A 22,526-nucleotide genomic window follows, 5' to 3' on the forward strand; every position below is an offset into this window, starting at 1 on the left:
CATGATGAAAATAATCCACTAATAAAACAAAGCAGGAGCCGAAGGGGAGGAAAAGAAAGAAGGAATCAAAGCCTCAAACAGGGCCAAACCATGACGAAACTTAAATGTGTCTTTACTATATGGCCAAGTGGTTCGCATGTCTTTTTCCTGAGCAGAAGGTTCCCATTTCAAGACGACCCCTGCCCGCTCTCCATGAATTTGAAGTAGCTTCAGGGGCGGGCATCTGGTGTAAAACCTACTGACTTATTAACAGGCAGATCCCCATCGTTATGTGCTGTGGCAACCCCAAGTCAAAAAGGGAGAAGCCAAATTAACTTATTGTGTCTTTATTATAAAGCAGCATGCAGGGCTGTAGCCAGAAATTTTCAAAGGGCAGGGTTGCAGAATGCTGTTTCTGAACCCTCTTTTCAGCAACAAGTGACTCAGCTACAAACATTCATACCAGACTGTGATTTAGCAAGGTGTAGCAAAGGTATTCACTTTTTTAGCCACAGACATTTCAAATGTTCTGTGTTACTTGTCATCATAACATCATAGCATCACATTCAAGATTGTACCATACCAAGTTCAAATTAATACCATACCAAGTTCAAATTAATACCATACCAAGTTCAAATTAATACAAAACAGCTTATAGAGTTTCTTTCCTCTATGGTGTAATTTGTGGTAAAATACTGTATGTGCCAAAATGCAGGAACTGGCACCGAAAAATTAAAACATTTCTTAGCCATGCCTTGCACATTTGCAAATCCATGCCCCCCCATTACAAAATCCTGGATCTGTCCCCCTACCCCCACTCAAAGACCCCTCCCCTATTCTGGTCATAGATAATTAGCAGTCGGCACCCTCCATGATTTAACATAACAGTCAGCTGCAGCCATAATTATTTAACCGTCTAACTTACAGGGTGTAATCCTGCCATAAATTTAGTGAGTTTCAGTTTGCCCTTTTTCTCTGCATTTCCTCCCGGAGCCATAGACCTATGCAGCCTTGATTTTCCCTTTCCCTGTTTCTCTTTGTTTTGTATTTTTTATTCCTTCTGGCACTGAACATATACTTCAGGTTTCAGTCTGTGCTTGACAACACCAGGGCTAAAACAAGTACTTTTTGTACTGATTTTTCATTTGATAGAATAAATTACCTATTTTGATATCCATCAATGCTTAAATTGTATATCAAGAAAATAATGCTAGTTATTTGATATTTTCAGATTCTTAAATGTGATTTTCAACTTTTATGTTTTAATTTATTTCACATTATTACAGTTTGAATTAAATAATTCAAAATGTAGTGGTTAGTGCACTTGGTTTCAGTGCGGAAGGTTCCTGGTTCATACCCCACCCCTGCTGCATTCCTCCATGTAATATTGAGTTGCGTCAGGAAGGGCATCCAGCTTAAAACCTGTGCCAATTCAAGATGCAGATCCACCTCAGATTCCACCCCGAGTGCACAACAAGGGAGCAGCCGAAGGGACTTACTTTTTACATTTTGAATTAAATAAACATATTTTGATGCTATAGTTTGAATTATGTTTTATGATACACTTGATACATTTATTCATTAAAAATTGTGATTGAGAGAAAATACCTTTCAGTATTTCAGTAATCAGTTATTATTTAAGCAACTAACTGAGTAATGATTTGGTGCTTTCTGTGATTTATATTCTTATAAATGAGACATGATCTTGTGTTTTTGCGGTTTTCTGATATTTGATTATAGAAGTAATTTATTAATGAATCAATAATGAAAGTTATTGTCGTTGACTGATTTTGTTTTTATACCATTTTATAACTTGTACAGTGCATCTGGAAATTATTCACAGCTCTTCACTTTTTCACCTTTTGTTTTTTATAGCCTTATTCCAAAATGGATGCAGTTAATTTTATTCCTCAAAGTTCTACTCACAATACCCCATAATGACAATGTGAAAGACTTCTCTTGTTCAAGAGTGGCTTGACACAAGGAATGCGACAGCTGAAACCCATGTCTTGCATACTGTATTTGGGGTTTTCATTAGTAGTCAGTTCTAATCATCAAAATTAAAAGAAATAAACACTTGAAATATATCAGTCTGCGTGGACTGAATGTATACATTATAAAAGTTTGAATGGAATTACTGAAATAAATCAACTTTTTCATGATATTCTAATTATATGACCTGCACTTTTATGTATGTTATGGGGTGTATCTAGTTCTGTTAACCTTATATTTCTTTTTCAAATTCTCCCATTTTTTGGAAGCCTGGGAACTGTTGACTACTCCATCCAGCCCTATTTCCTTTAGAAATTTCCTTGACAAAAATAATAGCAGTCTATTACGACATCAGGTTATGTGTTACACATATACATGTGTGTGTACATATTTTCCAACTTACTCCCATTGGTCTTCAGCTTACTGCTTAGAATGCAGAAACGTCTCCTCATTTTCTGCCTGTAAGCTTATTAGGAGACGAGTGTGCTCAGGGCTCTCTGTTTGCTTACAGAATACGAGACACACGTTACACACACGTACACACACGTTACAGACCTTGAAATCCAACAGCAGGGGTCGCTATTATCCAAAGATTTATGACCATACAAATTAATATGCTTATCTTTATCATGATTTTCTCCATTGTGAGATATAAAAGTGTCTTATCGTAGCGTTCGTGTGTGTGTATGCGTTATAACGCCTCAGCACACGAGCGAAGTTACGATATTCTTCAGAACAACAATATACGCAACATGTATCCAGCAGCATACACGTTGCTGTCATAGGCAATTGCCTGTAAAGTGTTTTGTCAAGTTATAACTTTCTAAACAGTGTAATTTGTAATGAAAGCCACTTACATTTGTGCAACTCTTTTGGTGCTATGTTTGTTTCCTTGGAGACAGCGGTAAGCTCCTCCTACCCCTCTAAACGGAGTGTGCATCCAGATTCACTCCATTTGAAGGGGCTTGTAGCCCTCCGCCTACCCCTCTGCCTCGCTCGAAAAAGAAAATTGGGATACCCCTCTGTCTCTTGTGCCCACACAAAACAGAGGGGAAGGGGTAAGGGGAAGGGCCGAGGGTTAGAATTGAGATTCAGCCTAAAAGATCTGGCAGCATCTCGATGTCTGAGGCACGGTTAAATACTGCAGTGGCTTGATTGGAGATAGGCTGCAGGTGAGCAGACTCAGCAGCTGCAGAGGATCAGATGGCCAGGCCGGAGGAGGAAACCCAGAGTCCACGCCTAGCAACACAGAGAAGGAGTAAGACATACGTAACTCACCAGGGAGGGAAAACGACAAGACACACAAGGAAAGGGAAAAGCCAAGCCTAAACCCTAACAGAGGAATGGGCAAAACTGCCCAAAGACAGGTGCGCCAAGTTTGTGGTATTATATTTAAGAAGACTTGCGGCTGTAATTGCTGCCAAAAGTGCATCAATGAAGTTTTGAACAAAGAGTGTGAATACTTATGTGCATTTGAATTCTTATTTGTTTTTGTTTGTTTTTTTTAATAAATTTGCAACCCCCCCCAACTTTTTTCATGTTTCAATATGGGATGGTTTGAGTAGGACTTTGAGGGTGAAAAAATGAATTTACTCCATTTTGGAATAAGGCTGTAACATAACCAAATGTGGAAAAAGTGAAGTGCTGTGAATACCTTCAGGATGCACCGAATGTGTATGAAAATAGTCACGTACTCATTCCATATTAATTCATAAATAAATAATTACATTAAGCAACAACTTAAGAAATGTACATCTTGTTTTGACTAGTTCTTGAGCCAGCCAGTTAAGGAATTAAGCCTTCACTTTCCAATTTGGTGCTAGATTATATTTATAATGTTTTATATACAAAAAAGATGAATGATAAATATAACAAAATGATTGGCAAATATTTAATTGTTTTTGCAATTCGAGAAAGTGAAACCCATGTTACAGTAAATCAATTCCATCATGTTTTAAGAGTGACCTAATGCGTTGTGTGTGTTCATGTGTATGCTGATGATTTTGTTGTGTTTGTTACCAGCTGTGTGCCTGTTTGGAGGTAGAGAGCTGGTGGATGGGACTCAGAAGGCTGTGCGCGACTCCTCTGGCAGGTGTTTGCTGTTTGAATGCAGGGTAAGTCATGTCTACACTTGCAGCGCGATAGAAGAAAAGTACATTTTTCTATAAAACGTCTTTATCAGACCAAAAATTTGACACAAGCCAAACACTTGAGTTTTTAGATTTTTTTGTTCAATGACAGCTCAATAAATAGTGTTGCAGAATGCTATATTTAATGAATGTGACTCAGCAGACATAATCATCCACTTACTTTATCTGATTATCTTCTTTGGGATTCCAAGAAAGTGGCCCAATCCTTCTGATTGAGTTGCCATTTCAGGGCCAGGTCAGTGCACTTGTCAATCACAAGGTTAAAATACAAGTCATCAGATACCAGTGTGGCCCCAAATTAAATTTATTTCATGAGCTTTCACAGAATTTGCTTTTGTGTGCATGGTGCACCAGATGGGTGGTTCTCCCGCTTTGGAGAGTAACTCACTTGATGACATTATGCCAGTCAGACCTAATCAATCAGCAAAAAGTGAGTTGAAGTTTCTAATAAACAGGGTCCCTTATGAATTCTGGAAAGCTCCAACAGCATCTGCAGCTTCAGACAGCTGTCTGGGTTGCTTCCCCACACCTGGCCCATCTGTAGTCCCAGTTAACTGACTGGCAGTCCCAGGCAGATCAAAGGACAGGGACACAGGGACGGAGAGTGCTGTCAGTCAGCCCATTGCGGCAGTCTCCTGCAGGCTTCCCCTGACAGCAGCATGTCATGCCTCTGATCTTCTGTTTGTGTGTTGGTTGCAGGGGAGGGTGGTGCAGTTTATAGAAGATGAGTAGCAAGAAGTAGATGGTAAGAAGTGTTTGCAAAGTTGTTTGCTGACTTTTTGGGGACATTTGTTAAAGAATTTCACTCATCAAACGTGCTTGACCCTAATATCGAACGCTAAGTGTCTGACTATAGATGAAATATAAATGACTCAACCTCACTCGCTGACAAAACTGAAAGAAAAATCGAGGTAATAGTGACTTCCACCATAGCCATAATTTGGAAGCAGGTCCATGTTTTCTCACCAAAATCAATCTCAGAAGGAATCTCAAGAGAAATTAGATGACATTAGGTTAAACATATCCCAGCATGCCTTAGCCCAGCCACTACACCCTGCTATCAAGGTGGGTGCCATCACTGAGGTATGACCTAGATTTACATAATTTGATAGTATCTCACTTGGCATGCTGATGAAACTTGTAACGTCTACTAAAAAGAAAACCTGCTTATTTGATCCTATACCAACAAACAAACAAACAGTCAGCCCACTCTTGGGCCGACTGTGCTGGAAATTATTCATCTGTTATTAACCTCTGGATCTGTTCCTAAATGTTTAAAACTGGCAGTGATTAAATCATTACTTAAGAAATGTAATCTTGACCCTAGTATATTGAAAAAATACAGGCCAATATCATATCTGTCATTTTGCTCTGGACTACCGTGCTGAGAGTAATCTTTTTGAGCCACTGCAGTCTGCTTTTAGAAAATATCATTCCACAGAGACAGCTCTTACTAAAGTGGTGAATGATCTTCTGCTTGCACTGGATTCGGACACCACTACAGTTCTGGTGCTGTTAGATCTTAGTGCTGCATTTGATACCGTGGATCATCATATTCTACCCGATAGGCTGGAGAATCATTTTGGGATTACTGGGAGTGCCCTTGCATGGTTGACATCAAACCTGACCAGTCATTCTCACTGTCTTTTGTACTCTAACCTTAGTGACATGAAATTTGGGGCTCCACAGGGGTCCGTCTTAGGCCCCCTGCTTTTCTCCCTTTATATAGCACCCCTTGGGAACATTTTGCTGCGTTTTGGGATTACCTTTCATTGCTATGCTGATGATACTCAGTTATACATGCCAATAACTGCTGGTAATCTCATCCACATAAAATTATTTAAGGATTGCCTTGCATCAGTGAAAAGCTGGATGTATGGCAATTTCCTACTTTTAAACTCTGATAAGACTGAAACGATAGTTCAGTGAGACATCAGCATCAGTTTGACCAGCTAACGCTTAGCCTAGGCTCGTGTGACATACATCATACTGACAAAGTGAGGAACCTTGGGTAAGTGTCAGGACTGGACGAGGGCAGGACACAAATGCAGGCTCGACAAAAGGAAATATACTTAAAGGGTGGTTTATTCAGGCTAGGGATCGTTAACAGCAAGGCAGTCCACGGAGCAAAAGTACTTGACAAGGATTAAGCTAAAGACGTGGTCCAAAGAACGAGCAAGGTCAAAACAGGAGCAAACAGGTATGTCAGAGCAGAGGCACAAAAAACAGGATCCAGAACACAAAACAGAGTTCAAAAACAAGGCTTGGCAAAACAGGAGCGAAACAAGAGGCTGGTACATGAGGGAATCAACGAACGAGCGGGGAAGAAGTGAACAGACGCAGGTTAAATAGGGACAGGTGTTAATCAGGAAATGAGGTGCACATGGAGGAGGAAAGGCCTGGAAAGGGGGGCGTGGTCAGGTGACAGCTAAGAGGCCAATGATGCAGAAGGGCGGTGACAAATGGGCAAGAGAATGACAGATGAAGGGGCGTGGCTGACTGAGAGGACAAAGTGCAGGTGCAGAACAGAGAGTGCAGTGATCCGGAAAAGACTGTGGAAACAATGAGAGACTGACAAGCAGGAGCAAGAGAAAGGTGATCAGATACAAACATGACAATAAGAGATAGTACAAAGAAAACCACCCTAACTTGAACAAAACTGAAAAGCATACAAGAACGTGATAAATGAATCATGGGAAATATTACAATAAACCAACTAAGAACAGACAGAAGAACTACAAGAAAACAAAACTGAAAACCAAAACCAGAAATACCCAAATACTTAACAGAAGAGAGAACAGTAACATAAGCAAACAAACACTAAATGCTGAAACATAAAAACAGACTGTGGATAAACTAGAATGGAACTAAAACATAGCTGTAAAGTAACAAAGAAAGAAAGTGACAAAGCAATATGAGAACATTGAATAAACGTGAAGAAAGAGGCAATAACAAAACAAGACTAAAACATAACTGAGGTGAAAAGTAACAAAGGAAGAAAATGACAAAGCAAAAATCAGAACATGGAAAAAAAACCCCACATGAAGAAAAAGGTAATTAACAAAACGAGGCTGATGCCAAAGGAACAGAACTAAAGGAAGAAGGGCCATACGGGCTGAAGCCTGGAAACGGCCGGGATATGACCGTAAGCTTTGATCCTACGTTGTCCTTTGTCCTCCACATTAGAAATATTACGAGCACTGCTTTCTTCCAACTGCGAAATATAGCAAAGGTTCATCCCATCCTGTCTATGGCTGATGCTGAGACCCTGATTCATGCATTTGTCTCTTCTAGATTGGACTACTGCAATGTTCTGTTTTCTGGTTTACCAAAGTCCAGCATTAGGGGTCTCCGATTGGTTCAAAATGCTGCTGCCAGACTTTTGACAGGAAGCAGAAGGTTTGACCACATTACACCCATTTTAGCGTCTCTTCACTGGCTTCCTGTCCCGGTGAGATCAGATTTTAAGGTTCTTCTATTAACATATAAAGATATTCACGGACTAGCACCTCCCTACTTAGCTGACCTAATTAAACCTTACGTACCGGCCCGGGCTCTGCGTTCTCAGAGTGCAGGACTACTTTGTGTCCCTAGGGTGAATAAAAAGTCTGTGGGTCACAGAGCCTTCTCTTATCATGCACCTGCTTTGTGGAATGATCTCCATACAGCAATAAAACAATCAACAGATTCTGTAGAGACTTTCAAATCCAGACTTAAGATGTACTTATTTTCCCTTTGGCTAGCATACTGGCATAGTATGGTACTATGTTTCCTACCCATTTAAATTAATTTTATTAATAAACAGAGCGGGTCATGGCTTCAACTTTATCTAAATCTGGGGCTTTTAGTGAAGCTTAGGGCTAGTGGCCGGCGATCACCTTATTATTTCTTCTGCTTTTCAAGTTGCTTAATGCTGACAAATTATACCTTATGTGTTGTCTTTCTGTCACCTGATTCTGTTTTTTTTCTGTTTGAGGTGCAGCTCCATCCAGAAGTAGGAGTGGGTGTCTTCTTCTTCTGCAGGCCTCCTGTCCTGTACACCAGCACGAACTCCCAAAATGTGCTATATATTTGTATTGTCAATTGTGTTGGTAGCGTGGCCCAAGCAGAGGGTCACCCCTTTGAATCTGGTGTATGGTGTCAAATCATCAAAGGGAGTTTTTCCTTACCACTGTCGCATGTGTGCTTGCTCTAGGGGTTGGTAAGTTTAGACCTTACTTGTGTGACGCCTTTGGCAGCTTTGCTGTGATATGGTGCTATATAAATGAAATACATTAAATTGAAATTGAGTTAGCAGTGTTTTAAACAAACATTTCTACGGCCTTCTTTTTAAATTTTATTTACATTTACCAAAGCTGCTGTGAAGATAGACTGCACTTGCATGGCATTAAATTTGAGAGAAATTTATATGAGAAATTCATCATCAATAAGTAATGAAGATTTAAGCATGCCAAAATTAATGCATGGATGTATGTAGTAGACAATATGGAGCAGCACATGCTCTCAGATAACTAGTAAAGTGGAATAAACGTCAGACTATCACGCTCACCCCTGCTACTTGCTTATGTTGCAAAAAAATGTCAGTAGTACATTTTAAAGGCTTTGGATGCCCTCAAGATGTTACTGACTGGTCTTGGTCAAATTAATTCTTTACAAGTTGAGTCGTTTTTATTGTTAGCCATAAATGATGATGATAAAAATTTAAAAAAAGCTTTTCGGATGTCTGGTCCAATAGGATTGATGTCTCACAAAGTGATAAGTGATACTCTGAATTTAGTGTTATAAATTATATACAGTAGTGGTCACAATTCACTTATGTCTACATTATTTGTGTGTACAGTAATTGTTCGGTCAGGACACACCAATGCTTACACAGTGAGGTTTTTTTTTCCTACAAATGTGCTCAAATTTGAGGTTTTAATATTTTCTCAATGAAATATTATTGCTTTGGATTTGTGATTACTTGGTGAATATAGGGAGAATCCATAGCTCAGCTAAACCATGTAAAACCTGATATGACAGTCCAACTCAAACATTTTTTGAGGCAATGGATTTCCTCAAAACATTAAATTTTAAATGTGTGTAATTACAGTGCATCCGGAAAGTATTCACAGTGCTTCACTTTTTCCACATTTTCTTATGGCACAGCCTTATTCTTATTCTGCTCACAACACCCAATAATGACAATATCAGAGGTCGCTTCACACATAACATGAAGTTAGGCAAATCAGGCAGAATGGGCCAAACCCAATAAATTTGAGTCACAGTTGGGAGAGGTAGACATTTGGGCAGGCACAAACGAATGGCGTCCGACTGCTGCACGAATACCCAGAATGTGGCACGAACCCGGCCCGAATGGATCTGGCAAAGTCAGATCGCCATTTGTGTGGCATTCGGTCAAATTGGTCACCATTTGTGTCGCTTGGGGGTGACACACGACACACTTGATGGGCGTTCATGTTGCTTGGCAGGGGAGGCACATGACACACTCGGAAGGCATTTATGATGCTCGGGGGAGACACATGAGACACCCAATGGCCATTCGTGTTGCTCGGGAGGCCAAGCGACACACTTGGACGGCATTCGTGTTGCTTGGGGGACATACACGACCCACCCAATGGCGTTCGTGTTGCTTGGGGGGGCATGACACACTCGGATGCCATGCGTGTTGCACTCGGCCCCCATTTGGGACAGGGACTGGTGTCATGCAGGTCCGATCCACCTCTTCCATGTCCACGCATGCCATTCGGCTGTGGTTTGTAGTGGCTTCCCATTGCAGTATGTCGCCCGGTCCCATCCGGACTGTTTTGACTGCTCTCAGGGTGTTATTCTTGCTGCTTTGGCTGCAGTCAGGCTGCGGTGTGACAGCTCCTCGCCCACCCAGTGAGCTTTCGGCACCTCCCCCGCACCTTGATTGTGATGTCGAGTGCACGCGTGGGCTGTAGTAAGTGCACTGTGACTGCTGTTGGAGGACTTTGGACTGCATGTGGACTTTGGCCGAGTGTGGATTGATTGGTCATTCGGGCACCATTCGCCCTGTAGTGTAAAGGCTGGTCCGACCATGACTTTCGGCCAGGATTCGATGTGTACAGCCTCTCGACTGCAGTCCGAATGGTTCAACTTGTGTAGGACTTGCTCGATTGGGTTTCCAATGACTGTGGTGTGCATGTGCTGTGGCTGAACAGCTATGCTGACTGCTGTACTAGGCATTCAATTGCAGCTCAACTTTTCATGAATATCATTTAAATCCTCCTTCGTCTGCCATTCTAATATGTGTGAAGGGGCCTTAAGAAATCACATGTTCATAAGTGTTCACAGCCTTTGCTCAATACCTTGTTGATGCACCTTTGGCAGCAATTACAGCTTCAAGACCTGAATATGATGCCACAAGCTTGGTGCACCTATGTTTGGGCAGTTTTGGCCATTCTTCTTTGCGGCACCTCTCAAGCTCCATCAGGTTGGATGGGGAGTGTCGGTGCACAGCCATTTTCAGATCTCTACAGAGATGTTCAATAGGATTCAGGTCTGGGCTTTGACTGGCCCACTCAAGGACATTCACAGAGTTGTCCTGAAGCCACACCTTTGATATCTTGGCTGTGTGCTTTGGGTCATTGTCCTGATGAAAGATGAGCTGCCGCCCCAGTCTGAGGTCAAGAGCGCTCTGGAACAGGTTTTCATCTAGGATGTCTCTATACATTGCTGCATTCATCTTTCCCACATTCCTGACTAGTCTCCCAGTTTCTGCCGCTGAAAAATATACCCGCAGCATGATACTGCCACCACCATGCTTCACTGTAGGGATGGTGCCTGGTTTTCTCCAAACATGATGCCTGGTATTCACGCCAAAGAGTTCAATCTTTGTCTCATCAGACCAGAGAATTGTGTTTCTCATAGTCTGATAGTCCTTCAGGTCTCTTTTGGCAACTCCAGGCGGGCTGCCATGTGCCTTTTACTAAGGAATGGCTTGTGTCTGGCCTCTCAACCATTCAGACCTAATTGGTGGACTGCTGCAGAGGTGGTTGTCCTTCTGGAAGGTTCTCCTCTCTCCATAGAGGAATGCTGGAGCTCTGACAGAGTGACCATTGGGTTCTTGGTCACATCCCTGACTAAAGCCCTTCTGGCCCGATCGCTCAGTTTAGACGGGTGGCCAGCTCTGGGAAGAGTCCTGGTGGATCTGAACTTCTTTCCTTTATGGATGATGGAGGCTACTATGCTCATTGGGACCTTCAAAGCAGCAGAAATGTTTATGTACTTTTCCCCAGATTTGTGCCTCGATGCAATCCTGTCTCTGAGACCTAAAGACAATTCCTTTGACTTCATACTTAGAGATACATACGTAGAGACGGTGCCTGCTCCCAGACCACCAATAACCAGCAAAAATCTATTTAAGCATAAAAATTCAAAAAGAAAAAATAATATAGCACCTTCAACTGCACCACAGACTAAAACAGTTAAATGTGGTCTATTAAACATTAGATCTCTCTCTTCTAAGTCCCTGTTAGTAAATGATATAATAATTGATCAACATATGGATTTATTCTGCCTTACAGAAACCTGGTTACAGCAGGATGAATATGTTAGTTTAAATGAGTCAACACCCCCGAGTCACACTAACTGCCAGAACGCTTGTAGCATGGGCCGAGGCGGAGGATTAGCAGCAATCTTCCATTCCAGCTTGTTAATTAATCAAAAACCCAGACAGAGCTTTAATTAATTTGAAAGCTTGTCTCTTAGTCTTGTCCATCCAAATTGGAAGTCCCAAAAACCAGTTTTTGGGACCTGGTCATTACTGTGAGTTTCTCTGTGAATTTTCGGACCTTTTGTCTGACTTAGTGCTTAGCTCAGATAAGATAATTATAGTGGGTGATTTTAACATCCACACAGATGCTGAGAATGACAGCCTCAACACTACATTTAATCTATTGTTAGACTCGATTGGCTTTGCGCAAAATGTAAATGAGTCCACCCACCACTTTAATCATACCTTAGATCTTGTTCTGACTTATGGTATGGAAATTGAAGACTTAACAGTATTCCCTGAAAACCCCCTTCTGTCTGATCATTTCTTAATAACATTTACATTTACTCTGATGGACTACCCAGCAGTGGGGAATAAGTTTCATTACAGTAGAAGTCTTTCAGAAAGCGTTGTAACTAGGTTTAAGGATATGATTCCTTCTTTATGTTCTCCAATGCCATATACCAACACAGGGCAGAGTAGCTACCTAAACTCTGTGAGTGAGATAGATTATCCCGTCAGTAGTTTTATATCCTCATTGAGGACAACTTTGGATGCTGTAGCTCCTCTGAAAAAGAGAGCCTTAAATCAGAAGTGCCTGACTCCGTGGTATAACTCACAAACTCGCAGCTTAAAGCAGATAACCCATAAGTTGGAGAGGAAATGGCATCTCACTAATTTAGAAGATCTTCACTTAGCCTGGAAAAAGAGTCTGTTGCTCTATAAAAAAGCCCTCCGTAAAGCTAGGACATCTTACTACTCATCACTAATTGAAGAAAATAAGAACAACCCCAGGTTTCTTTTCAGCACTGTAGCCAGGCTGACAAAGAGTCAGGCTTTTAAGGTGGCAGTAATTAAACCATTACTTAAAAAGCCATCACTTGACCCAGCTATCTTAGCTAATTATAGGCCAATCTCCAACCTTCCTTTTCTCTCAGAAATTCTTGAAAGGGTAGTTGTAAAACAGCTAACTGGTCATCTGCAGAGGAGTGGTCTATATGAAGAGTTTCAGTCAGGGTTTAGAATTCATCATAGTACAGAAACAGCATTAGTGAAGGTTACAAATGATCTTCTTATGGCCTCAGACAGTGGACTCATCTCTGTTCTTGTTCTGTTAGACCTCAGTGCTGCTTTTGATACTGTTGACCATAAAATTTTATTACAGAGATTAGAGCATGCCATAGGTATTAAAGGCACTGCGCTGCGGTGGTTTGAATCATATTTATCTAATAGATTACAATTTGTTCATGTAAATGGGGAATCTTCTTCACAGACTAAGGTTAATTATGGAGTTCCACAAGGTTCTGTGCTAGGACCAATTTTAATCACTTTATACATGCTTCCCTTAGGCAGTATTATTAGACAGCATTGCTTAAATTTTCATTGTTACGCAGATGATACTCAGCTTTATCTATCCATGAAGCCAGAGGACACACACCAATTAGCTAAACTGCAGGATTGTCTTACAGACATAAAGACATGGATGACCTCTAATTTCCTGCTTTTAAACTCAGATAAAACTGAAGTTATTGTACTTGGCCACACAAATCTTAGAAACATGGTGTCTAACCAGATCCTTACTCTGGATGGCAATACCCTGACCTCTAGTAATACTGTGAGAAATCTTGGAGTCATTTTTGATCAGGATATGTCATTCAATGCGCATATTAAACAAATATGTAGGACTGCTTTTTTGCATTTGCGCAATATCTCTAAAATTAGAAAGGTCTTGTCTCAGAGTGATGCTGAAAAACTAATTCATGCATTTATTTCCTCTAGGCTGGACTATTGTAATTCATTATTATCAGGTTGTCCTAAAAGTTCCCTGAAAAGCCTTCAGTTAATTCAAAATGCTGCAGCTAGAGTACTGACAGGGACTAGAAGGAGAGAGCATATCTCACCCATATTGGCCTCTCTTCATTGGCTTCCTCTTAATTCTAGAAGAGAATTTAAAATTCTTCTTCTTACTTATAAGGTTTTGAATAATCAGGTCCCATCTTATCTTAGGGACCTCATAGTACCATATCACCCCAATAGAGCGCTTCGCTCTCAGACTGCGGGCTTACTTGTAGTTCCTAGGGTTTGTAAGAGTAGAATGGGAGGCAGAGCCTTCAGCTTTCAGGCTCCTCTCCTGTGGAACCAGCTCTCAATTCGGATCAGGGAGACAGACACCCTCTCTACTTTTAAGATTAGGCTTAAAACTTTCCTTTTTGCTAAAGCATATAGTTAGGGCTGGATCAGGTGACCCTGATCCATCCCTTAGTTATGCTGCTATAGACTTAGACTGCTGGGGGGTTCCCATGATGCACTGAGTGTTTCTTTCTCTTTTTGCTCTGTATGCACCACTCTGCATTTAATCATTAGTGACTGATCTCTGCTCCCCTCCACAGCATGTCTTTTTCCTGGTTCTCTCCCTCAGCCCCAACCAGTCCCAGCAGAAGACTGCCCCTCCCTGAGCCTGGTTCTGCTGGAGGTTTCTTCCTGTTAAAAGGGAGTTTTTCCTTCCCACTGTCGCCAAGTGCTTGCTCACAGGGGGTCGTTTTGACAGTTGGGGTTTTTCCGTAATTATTGTATGGCTTTGCCTTGCAATATGAAGTGCCTTGGGGCAACTGTTTGTTGTGATTTGGCGCTATATAAATAAAATTGATTTGATTTGATACTTGGTTTGTGCTCTGACATGACTGTCAACTATGAGACCTTACATGTAGACAGGGGTGTGCCTTTCCAGATAATGTCCAGTCAACTGAATTAACCCCAGGTGGACTCCAATTAAGCTGGAGAAATGTCTCAAGGATGATTAGTGGAAACAGGATGCACTTGAGCTCAATTTTGAGCTTCATGGCAAAGGTGGTGAATACTTATGTACACGTGATTTCTTTTTTTGTTATTTTTAATAAATTTGCAACCCCCCCCCCCCCCCCCAAAAAAAAACAAACTTTTTTTCATATTGTCATTATGGGTTCTTGTGTGTAGATTTTTGACCCCCCCCCCCCCCCCCCCAAAAAGAGTTAAGAATTTCATCCATTTTGGAATAGGGCTGCAACACAACAAAATGTGAATACCTTCTGGATGCACTGTATGTAATATTCTAAACATTTAAACCATTTTATACTGACACACAAAACCTAACAGGTATTGATTCAGTTGGGTTGATTCTTGTAGTTTTTGTTGTACCAACTAAGCCAGAAATGCACTGTGAAAGTACACTGTTTTGGGGTAATGGTGCATGCGGTAGAGCATGTGAAACTAGACAGTTGGTGGATCCATCCTGAGTACTGCTGTATGTCAGGGTGTCCTTGATAAAGTCATTAAACCATACAAATGCTCAAATCCAAATCCCATTAAGGATCAGTGTCTGGGTGTAGGGACCATGTTCAAATCCATTCATATTTAACGTTTTAATTTAGTTAATGGACTATTATGAATGATTTCATTATGGCTGAAAATATATCAACTTTACTAATATACAATATATCAACTTTACTAATGTACTATATATCAACTTTACTTTTCTTAAATCAACTATTGGTACAATTGATACGAGTATTGATACTTGGCTCTTTTTAAAACCATCTTTAACTAATGGGTTGGGGATGATCAGATACATGAAAATGTTTTAGTTGGACATATCTGGTTTTACAGTGTAGCTCACCAGCCATCACCAACAGAGATCTTTAGGTTTTAAAACAGATTTCCCTTTTGGCCTGATCTTTCATTCCATGTTCATATCTTATTATCTTTGAGACTTCTTGGTTCCAATTTTATCACAGAATGTGGGATAAAAAAAATCTTTTCACAGTCTCAACCTTAAGCATTTTATTCACCAAAGGCTCACGTGTAGTGCAGACTGTGAGTCCAGAAGTCAGTGTGTCCATCAGTGATTGTCACTAGTTCAGCATCATTTAATACATCTGAGAGAAGACAATGTTTCTTGTGATAAGACATGAATCTTCTTGGTTTATTCAGCTGATAGATGATAACTGGTGGTTTTTGTACTGGATAAACACATTAAATAGCAAGCTTACAGTGGTTTTATTTCATCCTGACTATAAGTAATTAAAGGCGTAATTAAACAACAAGGATGAGCCATTTTTTTCTGACATACAATAGGCTCATTTGTATTTTATGCTTCCGGGCAACACAGATTGATGCCGTCCACCCTGACTGCCTACATGGTTGGAAACCCTTAAAACCAAATTGTTGGAATTATTTATTTTGCAGTTAAACAGTTTTGGTGATGTGTTTGAATAGCTGAAGTGATCTATTGTTCTGTGAACACTTTTTAGATTGCCTTTTGTCTTAAACGTTGTATAATTGTCAGTTTGGTTCAGTGCCCAGGGCATTCTGTTGGTAAATATCAGTGCTGCCAGCTTGGCGAATTTCTCACTGAATCTGGTGACTTTCCAAAACCTCTTGACGACTTATTTTTTCAAAAGCAACTAGTGATAAATTTAGCTACCTTTCCTGGTGTTCTGGTGTTTGGCGACTCAGATCTAGTCTCTGTTCTCACCAAGCAGTAGTGGGCCTCCCCACCTCCACTGGCGCTGCAAAGCCACAGAGCCCTATTACAAAGCCCTAAGTGGAGGGATATCTACAATCCTCCGCGTTCAAACATGCACGCGTGATGCCTCCGCGGCTGTTCCTACATTGAATGTCAAACCTCACGCAGACTCACTCAGCCTACTCACCTCATTTGCTGCACTGTGACTAATTAGTCTCCAGACTTTGAGGATTTCTGGCCTTGAGAAGTTATGTTGTTTTGAGAAGTGATAGCCAATGGTATTTGCAAAATAAACAAACAAACCAACAATCAAGTTTATTTCTAGTTCAATATTATTAAGGTTTTTTACTCACTTTTTTGTATGTCACATTTTTTCAACCAATACATTAACAGTAAAACAAACAGCAAATGAACAAAGGACGAGGTCACAATAACACTGACAGTATTATCTGCTAAATATGCTAACCAATACTAACCTCACTAACATAACATATTAAACAACAAGAAAATTTAATTTGACATAAATACTGGAACACAGACTACTTAGATGATTTGCTAGGACAAATAACCACAAAGCAAGCCATATTGCAGCATATGTTTTAAATGCTCATAAAGGATAGACAGTTTTTACTGCTAGTGGAGCTCATTGTTTTTTTATTACAATATGTTAGGGTTGGCATTTAAGCAACTTTCATAGAAAAACAGGGGTGAGTGGATGATGTGTGTGTGTGTGTGTGTGTGTGTGTGTGTGGGGGGGGGGGGTATTCCAAGCAAACAGTAAGATTTAATGGTCTGAAACGAAGCCTACTTGGAACTGGGAAAAGTTGTAGTTCCTTGACATGACTCTTGATGCTGGCTTTTTTTGGCTTTAAATCTGAAAAGAATTAAATGCATTTTTGTTTTCGAAAACTGCTTTGGTGCTAGGAATGGGTTCATCATCATCAAGTCTTTTGGCTAGTAGTAAAACGTGAAGAAAATTGTATGTCAGCGTAAAATAATGCTCCTGTGACAAAATGAGTCAAATTTTTGTGACAGGGTTTTTTTTTTAACTCACTATTACTAACCCTACTCTACCCCCAACCCTAACCTTAACCAACCTTCTCCTTCCCCCCACCCCAACCATAACCACCCCGACCCCCCGCTTCACTTTTAATTTCATGCAGCCATCACAGAATGTATTTGAATGAATTCATGCTGCCATGACGAAAATTAGGCACTTTTCTACACAATATCACAAACCAGTAGATTAATGTATAGTTTGTGCTGCTGAATCACGACTTGTCGTGAGACCAGGTTGAAAATAAATGTAAAATAAAATCACTCACCGTTTCCAGTTAGATGTTTTCCATCTGCACTAAATGAATGAATGTAATGAATATCTGTCACTGGATGAAAAGTAAAAACTTCCTCATAAAAAAAAATTTTTTGTTCCATGGGGTGGTGGTGGGGGGGATATACCAAGGGAAAAAAGCCCACCCATGTTTGTTGCTGTGTTATTTTTAACAGTAGGTGTTCTCTGCAGGACTAAATCAGAATGAAGTGTTTCGGGTAGATAGGACCATTTATTTATTTATTGCATTATTGAGGGTTTACGGGCAGTGTGAATCAGTGACAGTTGAGAACAAAGCAACAGTGCGCTCTCAGTAAGCCTGTTAGAGAGAGAGAGAGAGAGAGAGAGAGAGAGAGAGAGAGAGAGAGACCCACATGACCCTCTCAGTGCTCTAGGATCAGCTGTGAGGCAAAGATCATCTACAATAAGGATTGAAATGAGAGGTGACATTCTGTAGTTTTAGGAAATGGACAAATGAAGTCCCTGTGACATTCTGTCACTGATCTCTTCATAGAAACCTGATGAAAAACAGAGGTGCCCACATCACCCCAGGAGGGTTAAGCCATGAAGTTATGCAATGTTATGAACATGGTTGCTTTGAGTGGAAGTTAGTATGCTGGGAGCCATGCTGATATTGTCGCTGGCTCAGAGTCTGCTGGGGTGCAGCTGTGAACTGTTGTGGGGGACTGTGGCTTACAGAGATTGTGGGTTCAGTTATCAGAATGTATGACTATTTATGGTCTGCAGTACATAGTGCATCATATGAAGACATGCTGTCTAAAAACAATGTGAAATCGAAATGATTTCAGCACCATGAACCCAAACAGTGATTTTCTTGCATTTGTCCAACTGTGTCTTGTGTTAACACCTCTAAATTAGCATGAGTCAGAGAGATGCAGATGAGATCATTAGAGAGACCTGCCAAAGGCATGCTGGGAAAATGAACTCCCTAATCACATTTTACACTTGAACCAAACACACATGCAAAAAGATGATTGATTCATTGTTGTTTAATGACAGCGTTCAGCACATCACGATCAAAATCATCCATGATATATGCAAGGGAAAGGGAAAAGATGTGCTTTTTTTCTCCAAAATGAGTTTGTAGAAAAAGACTCCTGTTGACCAAAGAATAATTGGCTTAGAATGAACGGACAGGAAGGAAAATGGAGTGAAAGGAGAAAATAAATAGATGGATATTACCTTCATAATTATGTCCGGGCCATAACTGAATGAAACGGGATGGAGGAGTCATAGTCTCAGAGGAACTGTGTCTGTGCTCGTTTCAGGACCGGACCCTGCATCGAATGCCTCACAGCGAGCCGTGTCCTCAACTCAGCTGTCCTGAATCAGAGCAGATCACCCTGACGGACAGATGCTGCAAAGTCTGCAGAGGTATGCTGGACAGATTAATCTGTTAATTAATTAAAAAAGTAAGTTGTTGCTTTTCAGTTTTATGTCATTGTAACTCCAGCATCTGTGTTGTCTTTTGGTTTTCACATTTTTTTTCTGTTGCAAATGTAAAATAAATAAAAGGTTACACAATCAAAAAGTAATTAACAGAATAACTGATGCTGGTAATTAGCACACAATGCAGCCATATAGAGGGTCCATAAGTATGTGGACAGTGCCTGAGTTTTTGTATTTTTGTCTCTCTATACCATCAGAATGGAACTGACATGAAACAATGAAGATTTTATTGTAGCTTGTAGTTCAGCTTTAATTCAAGAGGTTAAACAAAAATATTGACTGACTGAATTTATTTACAACCCCAATTCCAATGAAGTTGGGATGTTGTGTGAAATGTAAATAAAAACAGAATACAATGATTTGCAAATCCTCTTCAACCTATATTCAACTGAATACACCAAAAGGACAAAATATTTAATGTTCAAACTGATGAACTTTATTGTTTTTGTGCAAATATTTGCTCATTTTGAAATAGATGCCTGAAACACATTTCAAAAAAGCTGGGACAGTTGTATGTTTATCACTGTGTTACATCACCTTTCCTTCTAACAACACTCAATAAGCATTTGGGAACTGAGGACACTAATTGTGAGTGTCATGATTGGGTATAAAAGGAGCATCCCCAAAAGGCTCAGCCATTCACAAGCAAAGATTGGGCGAGGATGAGATGAGATATACTTTACTCATCCCACAGTGGAGAAATTATGTTTACACTCCAGTTACCTCAGACAGCAATTAGTCCACAATTATTACTTGTTTACCGTAATAATGGCACACATCAGAATTAAAGACAGCACATACACATTTGACATTGTTTATGTGCAAACTGTACCGCCCCCGCAGAAGGGGAAAGGAATGATGTGAGCAGGCACCGGAGTGGGGGATGTTTGATGGGGGACAGGAGGGGGGTGGGGGGAAAACAGTTTATTGTCTTTGTGAGTTGAGATAAGAAACAGCCAAATGTTCCCCAGACTGAGGAAATTCCTCTGGAGGGAAAATGGTCGGGCAATTTGATCTTCAGGCTTGATAAGCCTGTAATGTTGTGGTTTGAGCAGTGAAAAACACTTTTAACAGTTCCACTTAAACAACCAAATCCCAATTATGAATTAAGAATATTCCCAATTATGAATTAAGACTGTTCACCAGCCTCTGAAATCTTCACTTCAACTGCAAGGCATGCATCTGGTCCAAGATGTCATCCAATTTGCCTCTGAGTTCAAGAGTCATCGCAGTCTGAGAATGCACTGCCTTGCCAACCTCATTAATCATGACGGACAAGCGAGGGGCCGTGGTTTTTGATGCCGCCGTCTTGCCAATTTTCCGGTAGATCAGGGCAGCACATAAGCCAAAAAGTACCAGCCCTGCTACCATAAGACCAAAAATGAATAAATCCTCGATGTCCTCAACAGAGAAAGGTGCAAAGCATGCCACATGCCAAAAACTCCAGGAGTCAAGAACATAGCCCGCAGGATGCATTCCATCTGGGCAGTTAGGATTCCCCGGTCCTGACCTTTTTGTAGAAAAAAAAGGTGTCAATAGCGTTCAGAGACCAGCTGATCAATTTCATGGTTAATCCAATAGTAGTCCAACAGATCCAGTATCCAATATAATTTGAGGAATTCACAGTCTGGTGAAGTAGGGACTTGAAGGTTAACGCAGAGAACAGAGATAAGGGAGAGTGGAGGAGATGCGACAGCCCTCGTCAGAGTCCCAAGCTGGATCTTGAACCTTGCTGGCTCTTGCTGGCTTTTGAACTTTGCGTTGGTAACAATCTGAATGGTCTTTTTCCTCTTTATTCCAGGAGACACGACATCCATGATTTCCAAAAACAATTTGAAATGTAGACTCATCAGACCACAGCACACTTTTCCACTTTGTGTCTGTCCATTTCAAATGAGCTCGGACCCAGAGAAGGCAGCGGCATTTCTGGATGTTGTTGATGTATGGCTTTCACTTTGCATGGTAGAGTTTTAACTTGCACTTGTAGATGTAGCGATGAAATGTGTTAACTGACAATGGTTTTCTGAAGTATTCTTGAGCCCACACGATAAGATCCTTTACACAATGATGCTGGTTTTTAATGCAGTGCCGCCTGAGGGATCAAAGGTCACGGGCATTCAGTGCTGGTTTTCAGCCTTGCTGCTTACGTGTAGAAAGTTCTCCAGATTCTCTGATTTTTTTTATTATAATATGGACTGTAGATGATGGAATCCCTAAGTTCCTTGCAATTGAATGCTGAGAAATATTGTTCTTAAACTGTTGGACTTTTTTTTAACGCAGTTGTTCACAAAGTGGTGATCCTCACTCCATCTTTGCTTGTGAACAGCTAAGACTTTTGGGGATGCTCCTCTTATACCCAGTCATGACACTCACAATTAGTGTTGTCAGTTCCCAAACGCTTATTGAGTGTTGTTAGAAGGAAAGGTGATCTAACACAGTGGTAAACATACGACTGTGTCAGCTTTTTTGAAACAATTTGCAGGCATCGACTTCAAAATGATCAAATATTTGCACAAAAACAATAAAGTTTATCTGTTTGAACATTTAATATCTTGTCTTTGTGGTGTATCCAATTGAATATAGGTTGAAGAGGATTTGCAAATCATTGTATTCTGTTTTAATTTACATTTTACACAATGTCCCATCTTCATTGGAATTGGGGTTGTAAATTAAAAATGGAAAATAATTAAATGGGCACAATATGGTTCTGACAATATGGTTCTGACATTTCCCATTTGTAGGGCATATTGGTATGTCCTGTTGTGACATTTTCCATTTGTAGGACATATAGAGTTCTCCTGTTCTGACATTTCCCATTTATAGGACATACCAGGTCTCTTATTCTGGCATTACCCATTTATAGGACATATTGGTATCTCCTGTTCTGACATTTCCCATTTATAGGACATACCAGGTCTCTTATTCTGGCATTACCCATTTATAGGACATATTGGTATCTCCTGTTCTGACATTTCCCATTTATAGGACATATTGGGGTCTCCTATTCTGACATTTCCCATTTGTAGGATATATCAGGGTCTCCTGTTCTGAGATTGCCCATTTGTAGGATATATTGGGGTTTCCTGTTCTGACATTTCCCATTTGTAGGATATATCGGGGTTTCCTGTTCTGACTTTTCCCATTTGTAGGATATATCGGGATCTCCTGTTCTGACATTTCCCATTTGTAGGACATATCGGGGTTTCCTGTTCTGACATTTCCCATTTGTAGGACATATTGGGGTCTCCTGTTCTGACATATCCCATTTATAGGACATATCGAGGTCTCCTGATCTGAAATTTCTCATTTATAGGACATACCAGGGTCTCCTGTTCTGTCTAACATTTCCTGTTTGTGGGACACATC

The 22,526-nt window shown here is 40.5% G+C and overlaps 1 protein-coding gene across 1 annotated transcript in view; it reads left to right on the forward strand.

Annotated features, from left to right (window-relative positions):
- The window catches only part of nell2a (neural EGFL like 2a), a 392,213-nt gene that overhangs the window by 110,941 nt on the left and 258,746 nt on the right, over positions 1 to 22,526 (forward strand). The window contains exons 10-11 of the mRNA XM_034176080.1: positions 3,994 to 4,085; positions 18,980 to 19,085. Of these exons, the coding sequence (XP_034031971.1) occupies positions 3,994 to 4,085; positions 18,980 to 19,085 (198 nt within the window). The remainder of the gene's footprint in view (positions 1 to 3,993; positions 4,086 to 18,979; positions 19,086 to 22,526) is intronic.

Source organism: Thalassophryne amazonica, chromosome 8 (assembly GCF_902500255.1).
Source record: "Thalassophryne amazonica chromosome 8, fThaAma1.1, whole genome shotgun sequence".
Taxonomy (NCBI): domain Eukaryota; kingdom Metazoa; phylum Chordata; class Actinopteri; order Batrachoidiformes; family Batrachoididae; genus Thalassophryne; species Thalassophryne amazonica.